Source organism: Macaca mulatta, chromosome 7 (genome assembly GCF_049350105.2).
Source record: "Macaca mulatta isolate MMU2019108-1 chromosome 7, T2T-MMU8v2.0, whole genome shotgun sequence".
NCBI lineage: Eukaryota > Metazoa > Chordata > Mammalia > Primates > Cercopithecidae > Macaca > Macaca mulatta.
In genome coordinates, this window is record NC_133412.1 from 120,110,335 (window position 1) to 120,125,863 (window position 15,529).

Here is a 15,529-nt window from a genome sequence, read left to right on the forward strand (position 1 = left end):
AAATGTAGTACTATGCACAGATGGAGACTCAAACTGGCCATTATATTCCAAAATGCATTTCAGAAACCTAAAGACTGATGTCCTCATCTCCAACCTCTCCAACTGTGTCTATATTGTCAGTTACTTTGTGTTCCCATTTACCACTCTCCTAAAGCTATCTCCTCTTGGAACATGTACATCTGTATCTGTTTTGTAGAGAAAATAGAGACTGTTAGGAAGGCAACTTTCATGTTAGCTTGCTGTTATTGCAGCTAGAAATCTATCAGAAGCTATGTTACTATTAATACTTAATTCTTTTTTTCCCACTTTAGTGGAAATGGCATCAGTTTCTCTCTTCAAGTCTCATTTCCCAACCAGAGCTCTAAATTCTCATCTAAGCTTACCCTTTTTATTACCTCTTTTTCCTCTTAAAATAAGCCCCTCTACAATCCCACATCTCTCTACTTATCAGTTCTTTTACACTCTCCTGCTTCTTCATTAATGAACTCCTTTGCTTTCCTCCTAATTCTACTTTGCTTTACTCCATAGTAGAATTAGCTTTGTAGAGACACAACTTTATTGAACCATTCGTATCAAGTATAGTGAATGTATTTATAAGTGCCTTAATTTCCTGGTATGATATGACCCTTACATTGCACATTCTTTTTTTAAAGAAATGAATAATATATTTAACTTATTTTTATAAGCTTTTGTCATATCTAGTGATATCATATGAGATCCCCCCCTTTTTTTTTGCAAGAACATTAGAAATTCAGTAGATTCATTGAGAATTGAAATGTCCATTAGTAGTCACAGGAATGCTGAAAAAATATTTTAGTATTATCAATGGCCAGATATTATATCACTTACATATAAATCAGCAGGTACTTTAAGGATAACATTATAGTTTTCCTTTGGAAACATGTTTTTTTTTCTTCAATCAATTTTGATGAAACATTTAACTAAAAAGAAATTGTACCAGTGTGGCAGAGCTCAACTCAACCTAGGTCCTAGCATGAACACTCTTGTGCATTTCTCTTCCCTTGGGTAGGGGCTTGGATTATCAACACAGTCACATTAAATGGAACAAGACACATATTATGGGATATCACTTCAGGAGTTAGGTTATGAAAAATCCTGGGCATGCATTCTCTCTCTCTTATTAATGGATTACTTGCTTTGAAGAAAGCCTGCTGCCATGTCATGCGACAGCCCCGTAGAGATGTCCAAATGGTGAGGAATTGAGGGAGGCCTCCAATCAACAGGCAGCAAGAAATCAGTATCTATAGTCCAATCTCTTGTGAGAGCAAAGCCTGCCAAAAATCAAGCAAGTGGGCTTGGAAGTGTATCCTCCCCAAACTGAGTCTTCAAATTATAGCAGGGCCCTTGTCTGAAAACTTGACTACAACCTTAGAAGGGACCTTGAGCCAAAGGCACTCAGCTGAGCTATACTTGTATTGACCCACAGCAATTGTGAGATAATAAATATTTATTGTTTTAAGTCACAAAAGTTTGGGGAAACTTGTTATACTGCGAATAAGTAATGCAACATATTTGACTTTGGTTCAAAGAGGAAACTCTCTTCTTAGTAGGGTATTTCTCATTTCTGTATTAGATAATTCTGAACCTTCTCAATGGTATACCGTCCTTTTAGTCACAGTTAAAAGTGCAAGATTTATTTACAATTACTCAAGAAGTTATAAATTTAATTAGGCTATTAGAAATTCAAGACAAGGCATCTTTGAACCTGGATTTCCAAAAGAATGACTAAAACTGAAAATACAATTTGTAAAACCAGTGACTATAAGTGCCTCTTGAGTTTACAGATGAATGAAAGTCTGAGAATAATATATGCAAAGAGGGAATGTTTTAACTACCAGCAGATCTCTCTAATGAACTATCTCATCTAGTTTTAACTGATTACTCAATGTCTGGAACAGGTATTTTTGCCTAGATTTTACTAAGCAGCATGCCATGCCTGCAGCTTGCTGAGAGGAACCCAAGTAATAGACCTGATTCCCAGACTGCAACCTTCAGTCTGATGAAGCAAAGAAATGACACAGGGGTCAAAATATAAATGTTTGCCAAGACATGGAGAACTGTCCTCCTAATTTGCCCTTATCCCAAAATAATCAGAATAAAACTAGCAGAACGTCAACTGGACATCCATTGACAATAAAGAAGATAAGACTAACTAACAACTGTTAAGTTAAAAGTATATTACAATGATGTATTAAAAGTATTTTTAAAGTATTTTAAAAATTATTTTAAAATAAAGCCCTAAAATCTAGTCTTATAAATAAGGTGAACATATTTTATGACTTAAAGTAATTCTAAATATTGGTCTTGGAAATATTTATTTAAAAATCAATTAAAATATGTGATCCAATGTAAATCAGAAGAGGAGAAGGAACGTACATGAAATATATTCAAAATAAAGAGGAAATAGAGTATACATTATTGACAAAAAGGAAGAACTAGAGTTGAGCTAATCCTACATTAGTAATAATATAGTAATCCCGCAATAAATAAAATGGTTTGGCAATTATGCGATTTGTTTCCTTTCATTGGTTTTTTAAGTGATTCCCAGTTTTCCCAGTTTAGATTTTGTTTCTGAATGATTTTTACCTATTTTTATGTTTTTTTTTCCTAAATCAAATATCTCATTATGCTTTTTGAGGAAAAATCTAATAACTCATGCCACTACTAAATAAATGTCACATACTTAGCTAGGCTTGCAAAAATCTTCCAGCAAGTGTTCCTGCGCAGTAAGAAAACAGGCAGACTCTGTCCACCTTCCCATGTTTGTATTATGGCTTCACTACTTAGCCATATGATGGGCATGGTAACTAAAGTTCTTTGTATTTCAATTTTGTTATCTATGAAACAGGATAATGATTTTAATAAGCACAAATGTTGATCATGAAAATTAAGAGAAATAATCCACAAAGTATCCTAGCCCACGATGAATACTTCATAAATGTCGACTATTACTTTATTATTGCTATTATTATTGCTTTTTCAGATTCAAAGTAACCTAAGATTATGAGTGTCTGCCATCTGGTTGAAGATACTATGTATGTTGCCTAATTTAACTTAAACTACAGCTTTCTGAAATAAGAGTTATTAGTCTCATTTTACAGATAAGGGAAACTAAGGTTCAGACATTTTAAGTGATTTCTCTAAAGTATTATAGTGATTAAGTGCTACAGCCAAGTTCCTGCCCAGGTCTCCTGATTTCAAGTATATAGTAGTTTAACTTCTCAAGAGCTTTCTGGCTAGGCACAATGACTCATGCCTGTAATCCCAGCATTTTGAGATGCGGAGGTGGGAAGGTTGTTTGAGACCAGCCTGGGCAACATAGCAAGAGCCTGTCTCATAAATAAAAATGAAAATAAATTATAAAACAAAACAAAAAAAAACTCGAGTGCTATCCATTTAGGCTTGTCAGTATACTATGAAGAATACTAGTTAATACTGTTGGGTATGAGTTTGAATCCCAGCACAACCATTTACTTGGAAGTTCACACAAACTTCTTGAGGTTCAGTTTTCTCCATGGTAAAAGATAGACAGTGACGTTCACTTTTGCAGACTTAATTGAGAGTATTACTTAGCTTAAATAATATGGTGGCTGATATATATTATGAGTCCAATTGTATTAGTTTATATCATATATATTTATACTATTATTTTATTAATTTATATAAAGACACTAATGTAATCCTAACTTCTCAAATTTTACTTCCTTATTACCAGTGCCTTAACCTTCCCTGTGCTAATCTCTGCTTATTGAAAACATACCCCTTTTGCATACCCAGAGAAATGCTCTCGTTTGTATTGATGCACTGACTCATTCCTTAACTAGATATAGATCCACAATCCCTGGTTCAAGCTCTATGCTTCATTATTCAGAATTTTGTCGTATGTTAGAAAGGTGAGAGATTATATCATTTATATTATGTGATATGTCCTGGAATGATGTGGAGTAGAATCCTATTATTAAGAAGAGTAACATTTTTGCTGCAAATGGTATAAATGTTCACATTGATTTGGATAGAGAATATAAATAGGTTCATATCAGTTCAGCTTATATATCAGGCTAACATGTAATGTCAAATAATTAAATTTTAAAAATTGATATTCAATTCTCAGGATTTTAGAATTGCAGATAAAGAATGGTAGACCTGCATGATCTTTTTCCCTGCAGAGTTTACTAGGTCTACTCTCAGTGTAATGTCATGCTCTATCTGGCACAGTTGTGCATCTAATCTTATCCTCTATTACTGTACAAAGTCTCTAAAGGAAGGAAATGTGTCTTTATCTTTGTATGCTGTGAAGGACCTAGAACATTCTAGGTGTGTGTTTGGCATACTTTAAAAACATGAAAAAAATCACACCAATATTTCAAAAAGGTGGATGGTGCTAAAAATAACTGTCAATATGGCAACATGATAATGTTACTTTTCATCATGATTAATATGCATTCAATCACTATCGAAGCAAGTTTCTTTGGAAAGAAGCAGCCTAAATTATGCTGTGTCAATTCTATGAGATCTGGTAAAGAGTTTAACTAATTGATGGTCTACCTGATTTAGAATTCCAAAGGGAGGTAGGTGATGCTCTAAAATGTCAAATTCTAATCTAAATTAGATGATGGGAAAAACTTCTTAGTATCTTATTTTGCAATTTGCAGATAAATCATTTAAAAAGTAAATTGTAGCATTCTTTGACCAAAAATCGTTTTAATGCTGTGTGTTTATGAACTTTTTTCTTCTTAGTTATCATTAATTTTATAAGAATCAGTAATTATTGCTATCTCACCTATATGTTGTCCATACATGTGATAAAAGAAGCTGAAACAATATGCAGTGTTTGTGGGTCCATAAGGGTTTTTGGGAGCTATGCTGAAAACAGGGCTGAGAAGTCGAGCCTTTTCGCCTTCCAATCTGGGTCGTGATGTCTCAATGTACATATAAAAACCTTAAAACAGACAAAATAAACTGTTTAAACACATTATTCTTAGGCATAATGAAATTTCAAATCACTGAGAAGTCTTATAGTTTTCATACAAAATAAAGATGGATAGGAAGATTTGCATCTCATTTATAAAATCTGTATGTGTATATGTAACTAATAGTGGCTTTAACACAAAGAGTAAATGATCTACCAATTTAAAGATAAAATGTATAAAAAGTTGAGGACAAATTAGAAATTTAGACTTGAATTATCAAAAAATTCCTCTTCTCTCTACTATACCTATCAGTGAGTTCTGAGAAAAAATTAATATCTACAAAGTTTTATAAATATCTAAATTGATAATGCATGGAAAATTTAATATTTTATTCCATAATCTTCAAGTATATGGCTAAATAATAGTATTTCATACTTATAGCAATTTTTAAAAGTCTCTGATTGTTATGAACACAACAGGTCATACCCTCATACCTTCTTTGGAGCCACTACGGTCAGCATTAGGTCCTGTATTAGGAGTATATTTTGTATTTCTTGTTGCAGTACTTTGTTTTGTCCAGTCAAAATTATCTGTATCATCTTGAGTGAACAAACAAATATTACCATCTTCAAATCCACAATGAAATTCTCCTGTTGATAAATTTTAATTAAATTAATATACATACTGCAATATTTTCATAAGAAAAAATAAAATATTACATAGCAATAATAATGCAAGATTGTGATAATGGCATGAGAGCCATAATAGTGAATAAGATTACAACTAAACATAAAACCGATATTTAACATCTCATTGAATAATTTAATATCTCATTGAATAACCAAACAATTTTTCTCTAAAATATCCAGATAACTCAAATTAAAGAATACAATTATGCTTGAATTATTGCTGAAGAATTTTCCCAACTTTCATTTTGTCAGTACAGAACCAACCAAAACAAAACTGTCAATAGGAAAATTACCTTTATTAATTTACCTGAGGGTAGTTTTAAATAGGTGTACTTTAAGTTTATAATTTTTCATGCATGTCTGGAGATGCTTTCAAATATCCATTTGCATAAATGGAAGTGTGTTTAGGGCAAGCTAATAGCAAATTATTTTGAAAAGTATTTATCCTTCCTACTTTATCTGAATGTGGGTTTCCCAGATACTTGAAATTCAGTATGGAAATGAAGTTTAAAAGAGCTTTTAAAGACTTTGAAGAAGGAGTGTGATTTCTTGGATGCCTAACGTATGTTGAGTTCAGGGCCAACACAAGTTGAGAGAAAGACTCTTTCAGTTATCCCTGAAATGTGGGTAGTAGTAATGTTTCTAGGTATCAAAGATTTTCTTACTGCTTGAAAAAACAGGTGTAAATAAAGAAGTTGATAAGGTCCACTAGATACATTATTAAAGAGTGTGTATCCTTGAGAAAAAATAAATGTAATGTATATTATTTCACTCAGCCTCATAACAACTCTATGAAATCACAATAATCCTTACTCATGAGGCTTCACAGAGGAGAAAACGCTGGCAAAGGTCAGCTATTAAATGATAAAGTCAAATGGAATCCAAATTCCCTGGAATTCATAGAGATATAAACACTTAAAGAACAGATACTTCCATTTTAGTCTCTCTCCAACCTACCACAAGGGGTTAGATTTATCAGATATCCTTGGAAATGGAGCCCTGGTTGAGATCATGTACCAATTAATTGAAAATTATTGGTACTTACAAATAAAAATAAAACAGAAGGCTTTCCCTTTAAATTTAGGAAATGAGTTTATGTTTTGTTTTTGTTTTTTAGACTAAATACTTGCTTTATCTCTTTGTATTTATTTATATTCTATATTCTGGGTAGGTCAGGTTACAGGAAATATACATATTTAAGGGAGTATAAATAAATAAATCAATAAATTTCTGAATAAATAATATTATACATAAAATATTGATTAGACACATATTTATGTCACAGACCTTGTACCAAACAAGACATAACCTTTTGATGCTATCAGTTGGAAAAATAATGTTGGTAACAGCAGTGTAGCAGTGTATGCATTTATATACATGCATGTATTTCTTTAACGATATTTTAGTCATGACATGAAATTCCATTAGTTGCTACTCTGGAGTTTTGAATTCTATAAAGGCAACGTTTGATTTTGAATGTTTTCAGTTATTTAATTACATATTACATATGCACAAAAAAGAGTTACAGAACAAATGTAAAGATTAAGGATTTCAGTTTATATATCTACTGCCAAGTCTTCCTTTTTATATGTTATTAAAATTATGTATAATGAATTTTTATAACACTGTTGAACCATTTTTTTTTGTAATTTGAACTTGGTTAAAAAGAGAAAATATCTTGTCTTTAAAAATCATACAATACTTTTTGAGACTTAAATATTTAAATCTTTCATAGTAAAATTAAGCAATAATGCAGATTATGAAAACTACAAAAAATGTCAGTTGTGCTTAAAAATTTTCATAGTTTAGGTTATTTTATATGGTGTAAGTTGTTTATAATATTATAACTAGTGTAATAATTCAAATCAAATAAAGATACTTAAGCAACATCAATAGCTCTTGATTCCTTCTAAGGACATATATCTTTACAATAAATAAACCTATTACTGAAGAAAATTCATAAAAAGTTGGCAGGTAAAATGAAAATGAAACTCACTAGTTAAAACCCAAGAATTTTATGATTGTCCTGTCACTTTAAAAAGAGACAATTATAAATATGTGCAAATACATTTAATCATTTAAAAAGTTTATTTGAATAAAGAATACCTGATAGATAATGATCATGCAATGAGTTGTACAAACTTTTCAAAAGCCAATGCAATATAAAATACGAAAAGAATTTATAAGTAGGAAAGTAATAAAGTCCAGGATTTTCACAAAGATGTAGAACTGAGAATTGAGTGGATCTTGAATTTTCCACTGGTTTTCTAATTTCAGCATGATTTTGGCAGAGTTTCTGGGGCTACATAGAAATAACTAAAGATATTTTAAATATTCTCCATTACATGGTCTTCAAAATTTTGCTTTATTTGGTCTGCAGAATTTTCCCTGAATCCTTCCTAATATGATGAAAAAATAAAAATAAAAACTCAGGAATAAGAAGCCTGATACCCAGTGGTCCTTTTGCACCCAGAGACGACGCAATGCTCTTTAGTCCTTAAATTTGTAAAAAATCTAACCTTAAATTACAAATAAATAGCTCGGATTTTAGAATATGTCTTCATAGTAAATCCTCTGTTGATTAAAAATTATTTTCCAGGGAGAGATAAGTTTTAATATATGGGAATATTTTTCAGGTAGATACATATCATCTTATAACATTTAATATAAAACAAAATAAAAATAACTTTCCAGAAGTCCCCAAATTTAACAATTTTACAGAATTCATAACCTAAATTAAACCAAATACATTGGGGTGTAAGCTAGTGTTCTATAAAAGAAAGTCTCAATTAAACCCATCAAACACCAACTTTCTAAGTAACCATACTCTTTTATAAGTGGAATATAGAAATTCAAAGAAGGAAAATCAAAGAAACATGTAACAACAATAAAAATGATATGCAATCCCACAAAAGAAAAAAATAATCCCACAGTTGCAGAAATAGCAAGTATTAAGCAGGTTGGTAAATGGCTCCATATTTCAATATTTAGGAAAATCTATAAACCTCAATTATCAGTATTAAAAAATTTGTCTTTATACCCCTATCTTTTGAAATTTAAAATCTACATTTAATGCCAATTTTACTGATTCTGAACCATTGTGTTTTAAACCAACTAAGTTACTAAACAATCTTTGTATATTTATAAACATTCTATTTTTGTATTTATTAAATATAGTACCATTTTGTAAGTTAAAATATACTTACTCAAATGAGGATTTACAGGAGCTACAAGAAAAGCAAAAGAAACAAACAAACAAACAAACAAAAAAAACAATGTTAGCATGGCTCGAATGTCTTTTATAAATAAAAGTCTAATCAGTGTCTCATAGTTCCTTACCAAAACTTAATGATCTTTCCCACTGTGGCCATTGAGATTTACATCTGCAATCCATTTTGTTTTAGAGGATTGAATAGAATCTGCTTTGGAGCTCAGCAATAACAGCCTCAAATTACCAAAAAGACCAATGCTAAACAGTACAGGAAATGTTCCTTTTTCAAGGTATAGAGTTTCTGACCTCTTAAATATCTGAACTAATACTAAACAAAAATATTCAGATATCAAAACTGAGGCTGACACTAGGCCAATCTATAATCTAGATGATTTAACAATGAAAACAATTATCTAGCAGAATTTCCACTTCTGTTTTTTGCTGATTTCTACTTCTACTGAGAATAAAGCAGAAAGTTAAAGGCACATATGAAAGTAAAGCAATCCTGATATGTTGTAATATGTGTACTAACATGAATAGCTACATCAATGCCTTTTTGTCTAATTACATTAAAATATACACATACATACACAGGAGTGCATGCACACAGAGTTTTAAAATGATGAGCAACAAATTTTGTGTTCTGGGGTACCAAAAGAATTGTTTTTCCTAGAAAACTAATTATATTTGCAATACAAGTGCCAATGAATTTCCACCCAAAGAGAAACAAATACTTTAAATATAACTAACACATCAACAAAAGTATCTCTCATCTAAGGGCCAAAGTATCTGTATGTATAAATTAAACACTTATCATTCTGAGAAAATATTCCAATCTGGATGATAGAGAGCATTGATGTAATTCCCCAAGATTACAATGGGCAGAATTTAGTTTCCCAGGATTACAATGGGCAGTTAATCTACAGTGCAGAAGAACTTGTCATTTTTTTAGTGGTTGTCATTAACCACCTTTATTAAATTTGTGCAATACTAATAAAGTCTGATGGGCAAAAATATTAATATATAATTGTAACATTAATATACAAATGGTAAATTTTAACAGAGTAAGTTTTTCAATGATTTTCACTATCCCTACATACAGAAGACAATTCCCATTACTGTAGTTGTTTTTGATTCTACATTCCACATTGCAAATTATGAAAAGAATAACATAGAAAAGGAGCTGAAAGTGAACTAAAAATAACAACTGAATTTTATGGCAAGATATCAATGTATTTTAATTTTAAAATTAATAAAAATTAAAATTATTTCACAGTTAATATGAAAATTTTTTAAAATTATGTGCTATCTTTCAAAGATGTAAGCATCCTTGAATTATAATTTAGTTCTAAGTATGTCATATGTACATGTAAAGCTCTTACCAGATTGAATTTTAATTGAGACTTCTCCTCCCACATTTTAGTCACCAAATTCACTATACAAAATGCAGCTAACTTTGTGAAAATTTGCAAATCTAACTTCTAAATATTGTGGCGAGTCCATTTTTTTCTTTTTTCATTTGAACTTGCATGTATAATTTTTTATAAATGCATATTATAGACTATTGTGTCCCCACAAAAATTCATATGTCAATGCTTAATCCCCAATGTGATTGTATTTGGGGATAAAGCCTTTAGGGAGGTAATTAAGATTAAATTAATCTTGGTCCTAATCCAATTGGATTGGTGTCCTTATAAGAGGAGGAGACACAGAGAGCTCTCACTGACATGTGAAGAAAACACGGTGAAAAGGTGACCATCTAGAAATTAGGAAGAGAGCTCTCACCAGAAGCTAACTGTGCCAGTGCTTTGATCTTGGACTTCTCAGTCTCTAAAAGTGTGAGAAATAAATCTGTGTTGTTTAAGCCTCGCACTATGATATTTTGTTATGAAAGCTCAAACAGACTAGTACATTGCCTCTAAACCATTAAAGTATACATTGCGCAAACCTGTATTACATAAAAATAATTTTAATAACAATGTTGGAGATTTTAACATGTATGCCTAAGTATGTAAAAACAATTTTGAAAACTTATTAAAAGTAATATCTATTTTCCACATCTATTTTTCATTTTAGTTTGTTGCCTCAGAGTTTTCAATAACAACTACTGAGCTAATTAACTTTTTAAAATCTCTTAAGGAAAGTCATAATGATCAATTAACTTTAGCAAAGAAGTCAAGATCTTCTCTAATGGAGTGGTGAACCCTAATTCTAGTCAGGTTTGTCATTTCACAGTCATTTAACTTTGCAGGACACTGAAACTTTCTGGGTCCTAATATCTTCATCTTTTAAAAATATTGATATTAATGCACTCTACATTATACATCTTATTTTTTTTGTAAAAATTGTAAGTACAAACAACTTTAATGAGTTTTTAATAGTTTTACTTCATTTTTCACATTTGACAGTATGCACTACTTCCCCCTTAAGCAGGAAACGTATACTTAAGGGTAAACACAATGGAGAACTTCAGCTACAAACAAAGTATTCTATTATCTTTTTAAGTCAAGCTCTGATAATCAATGATAAAAAGAATCATGTTCCTGCCGGGTGCTGTGGCTCATGCCTGTAATCCTAATACTTTGGGAGGCCGAGGCAGGTGGATCACCTGAGGTCAGAAGTTTGAGGCCAGGCTGCCCATGGAGAAACCCCCTCTTTACTAAAAATACAAACATTAGCTGGGCGTGGTGGCAGGTGCCTGTAATCCCAGCTACTGGGGAGGCTGAACCAGGAGATTCACTTGAACTCAAGAGGCGGAGGTTGCAGTGAGCCGAGATCACACCACCGCACTCCAGCCTGGGAGACAGAGTGAGATTCCATCTCAAGAAAATATATATAATAATAATAATATTCTACTGAAACAATACAATAAATACGACTTTAAATAATGATTCATTCAAACCTGAAATACATTGAAAATTCTACAACTAACACTGAATATTAAAATTCTAAAATGCACACAAATTTCAATTTTTAAAATATTTCTCTCTTTAGTATACAGTAAAATAACATATCTAGGCTGAGCGCGGTGGCTCATGCCTGTAATCCAGCACTTTGGGAGGCCCAGGCTGGTGGATCACCTGAGGTTGGGAGTTCCAGACCAGCCTGACCAACATGGAAAAACCCCGTCTCTACTAAAAATACAAAATTAGGAGAGCATGGTGGCACATGCCTGTAATCCCAGCTACTCGGGAGGCGGAGGCAGGATAATTGCTTGAACCCGGGAGGCAGAGGTTGCGGTGAGCCGAGATCGTGCTATTGCACTCCCATCTGGGCAACAAAAGCAAAACCCTGTCTCCAAAAAAAAAAAAAAAAGAAAAAGAAAAAAGAAAAAATATATATCTAATTGCCGTTGTTTCTCTTTGAGGTATTAATTCTAGACAAAAGTTTTAGATCTACTTTTAACTTTTTCAAAGTTCTGCGCTAATTTCTATTTTTCTCCAAATAGGACATTTAAGTAGTGAAGAAATATTTTATGCATATAGTTAATAAAAAGAAAACTATGACTAACACACACACAAACATTTAGCATTTTTTAACATTAGCAATACGAAAAATGAATGGCCACCAACAACCAAGACCAAAATCCAGCAACTAAGATGTCTTTTGATATGTATACAAATAAACTGTAGTACATTTATACAAGGGAGATTATTCAATGATAAAAAGAAATGTGCTATGAAAGCCCAAAAAGGCATACAGAAACCTTATGTATTTCTAAGTGAAATAAGGCAGTCTAAAAAGCATTACATGCTGTATGATTCCAAATTTACAACATTCCCGAAAAGGAGAAACTATAGACAGAGTAAACATATCACTGGTTGTCTGAACTGGAGAAAGGAGAGAGAAATGGGTAGAGCATGGGGATTTTTCAGGCAGTGAAACTATTCTGTGTGATACTGTAATGGTGGAGAAATTATATACACTTGTCAAAATCCATATAACTGTACAACACAAGTAACTGTAATGTAAAATACTGATTTTAATAATAATTTCTCAGTATTTGTTAATCAGTTTTTACCAGTGTACTACAATAATGTAAGATGTTAATAATGGGGATACTGTGTCAGGGAAACAGGGCTCTCTATACTTCCTGCCAATTTTCTGTACACCTTAAACTGCTCTAAAACTGAAATCTATTAATTTTATTTAAAAAACAGAAAATGACATTTTGATCCTTTTTTACTTCTTAATAAGTTTTAAAGTCATTAATAATTTGAAAAGATAAAATGCAGACAAATATTGTACTATAACTTGTGGGATCAAAAATAAAGAAACATTGCTTATATCACATAGGTTCACAAGTAAATTATCCTGTATCTCTATATTTGTAATCAAATGTCACATTTGTGGTGATTAAGGTTTTGGTTTTGGTTTGTTTAGTTAACTGGCTAATGATCCAGAAAGTCTATGGGCTAAGTTTTACTTTGTGTCTACATTTGGTAGAGAGCAGCACCAAAATTTTCCATACGGTTTGATATATAAATAATTTTAAATAAAAGGCTACTTACCACTGTATTTGATCACACGAATTGTTGAATCTCCTTCACCAAATTTGGTGAGAGGAGTCAGTCGGACTTCATAAGCTTCTGGTTTAATTAGCTCTGTCAAGTTATATGTAATTAATTCTCCCTTTTGAATATTCCCATTTATTTTAATCTCCTGCTCCCACCAACGCTGCTGCCCAGCCTGAAATCAAAACAATAGTAGAATAATGTTCCCAGTATGTTCTTCAGAGGTACTAAGAAAATTGAAAGCACATTCTGAAATTTTATTAAATTAAAATGTACATTAATGAACACATATCATTAAAGTTCAAGTTTCTATAATGAGACACAAATTTTGAGATGTTTGCATGCATATGTTTGCAGGTAATTGCCAAATGATCAAAGGTATTTAATAGATTTAATATATCAACTAATGTTTAGTAAGAGAAAATTCCAAAGTGTCTGTGATCTGGAAGTCGGGAGAGATCTAAGTTTAGCTACTCCTTGCTTAACATATTAATGGCATATGAGATTCTTGAATCCTTACAACTCTTTATCACATTAGCAAACATATGCATTGCATATATAACAGTTCCCATATATTCTGGGCAGTAGAAGTATAAAACAAAGACAAATCCGTAACTTTTCAAGTCTATTAAAAAGAGGCACAATAAACAAATGTATAATATAAAATTTCAATTAGTCATATGTACAATAAAGAAAAATAAAAAATCACAAGGGGATTAAGAGTCATAGTGGAAAGGCTGGAGAGGGGCACTCTTTTATCTAGTTAACCAGGACATCTCCATAAGAAGAATGTTGGGAAGTTAAGATGAAGGCTAGGAATTTACCGTGGGATTTGGCAAGATGGAAGCGATGGTCACCTTGAAATAAATGGTGTCAGAGTAATGACGATGAAAGGATGATTGTAGTATGTTAAAAGAAGAATGAATTTCCCAATGCTTCCCTCACTAAAAAATCACAATGCTCAGATAATTTCACAGCACAGTTATCAAAATGTTCAGGAAACAATTTTAATCTTTTATAAAATCTTGCAGATATTTTTAAAAAGAAAAACAATAACTCTCCAGCTATATTATTTAATTTAAACCAAAAAGTAAGGATGGTACAAGAAAGAAAAATTATATGCATACAAACTAAATTCATAAAGTTTTAACATACAGTATTGTTTCCAAATTCATTATACAGTACTGTTACCAAATTCATCAAGTTTTACATCCAGTATTGTTTCTCTTGCAAGGATGCAAGAATTGCTTAACATTAGAAAGTATGTTAACATAGTTAACTGGTAAAAGAAGAAAAAACATATTTCTATTAGATGGAGAAAAATTTGGGAAACATCAACTCCTATTTATAATAAAATTATGAACAAGCTAGGAATGGAAGGGAACTTGATTAATCTGATAAAGAAGGTCCAACAAAAAGGTAAAGGATGCTTTATTTTTAATGCTTATATATTAGAATTTTTTTTAGAATTACAAGTGAGAAAGAATGTTCAACATCATCTATTTAAAATTGTACTTTAGTAACAATGAAGTGTATAATAATTGGAAAAACAAAACCAAAATAGATCTATAGAGCTGTCTACGTAGGAATCTCTCTCTCTCCTTTTCTCTTGCTCTACCCTTCCATATGCATATACACATGAATGTCTTTTACAAGCACTTTGAAGCTTTCTTTATTAAATTTATGTATATAATTTATTATATTAGATAACAGGTAATCCACAGCTTTGTTTGCTATTGTAAATTGTCACTTTTAAGCTATTAATATTTTGCTGGCTTATACAATTGTGACAGATTTTTTATTCTCCTTACATTCAGAGAGAGATATATATGTATATATAACTGTATTTGTTATATACATATGTATCTATACTATATAGTATAAGTATACATATGTATCTATATTTATACATATAGTATGCATCATTGCCTTGTAATATGTGTCTGATATTTTTCATAGTTGAAATCTATGGTATCCTCTTTAATGGGGCTTTTCTCCTTTTATTTGCTTGGTTATTTTTCATTGGGTGCTGATAATATGGGTTAAAATTCTATTATTGGGGGTTATCTGTGGCCTATGACAAAGACATATTCTGAATAGATGTACCGTTGTTTCTGACATTCTCCTAAGGTCATCAACAATATGGTCTACTTTTACTTTGATTGTGAAACTCTTTGGTGTCAC

The 15,529-nt window shown here is 31.5% G+C and overlaps 1 protein-coding gene across 1 annotated transcript in view; it reads right to left on the reverse strand.

Moving 5' to 3' along the window:
• The window catches only part of MDGA2 (MAM domain containing glycosylphosphatidylinositol anchor 2), an 832,021-nt gene that overhangs the window by 26,051 nt on the left and 790,441 nt on the right, over positions 1-15,529 (reverse strand). Inside the window, exons 11-14 of the mRNA XM_001097544.5 lie at positions 13,343-13,520; positions 8,827-8,847; positions 5,426-5,581; positions 4,802-4,960 (exon numbers count right to left, since the gene is read on the reverse strand). Coding sequence (XP_001097544.1) covers positions 4,802-4,960; positions 5,426-5,581; positions 8,827-8,847; positions 13,343-13,520 — 514 coding nt within the window. The remainder of the gene's footprint in view (positions 1-4,801; positions 4,961-5,425; positions 5,582-8,826; positions 8,848-13,342; positions 13,521-15,529) is intronic.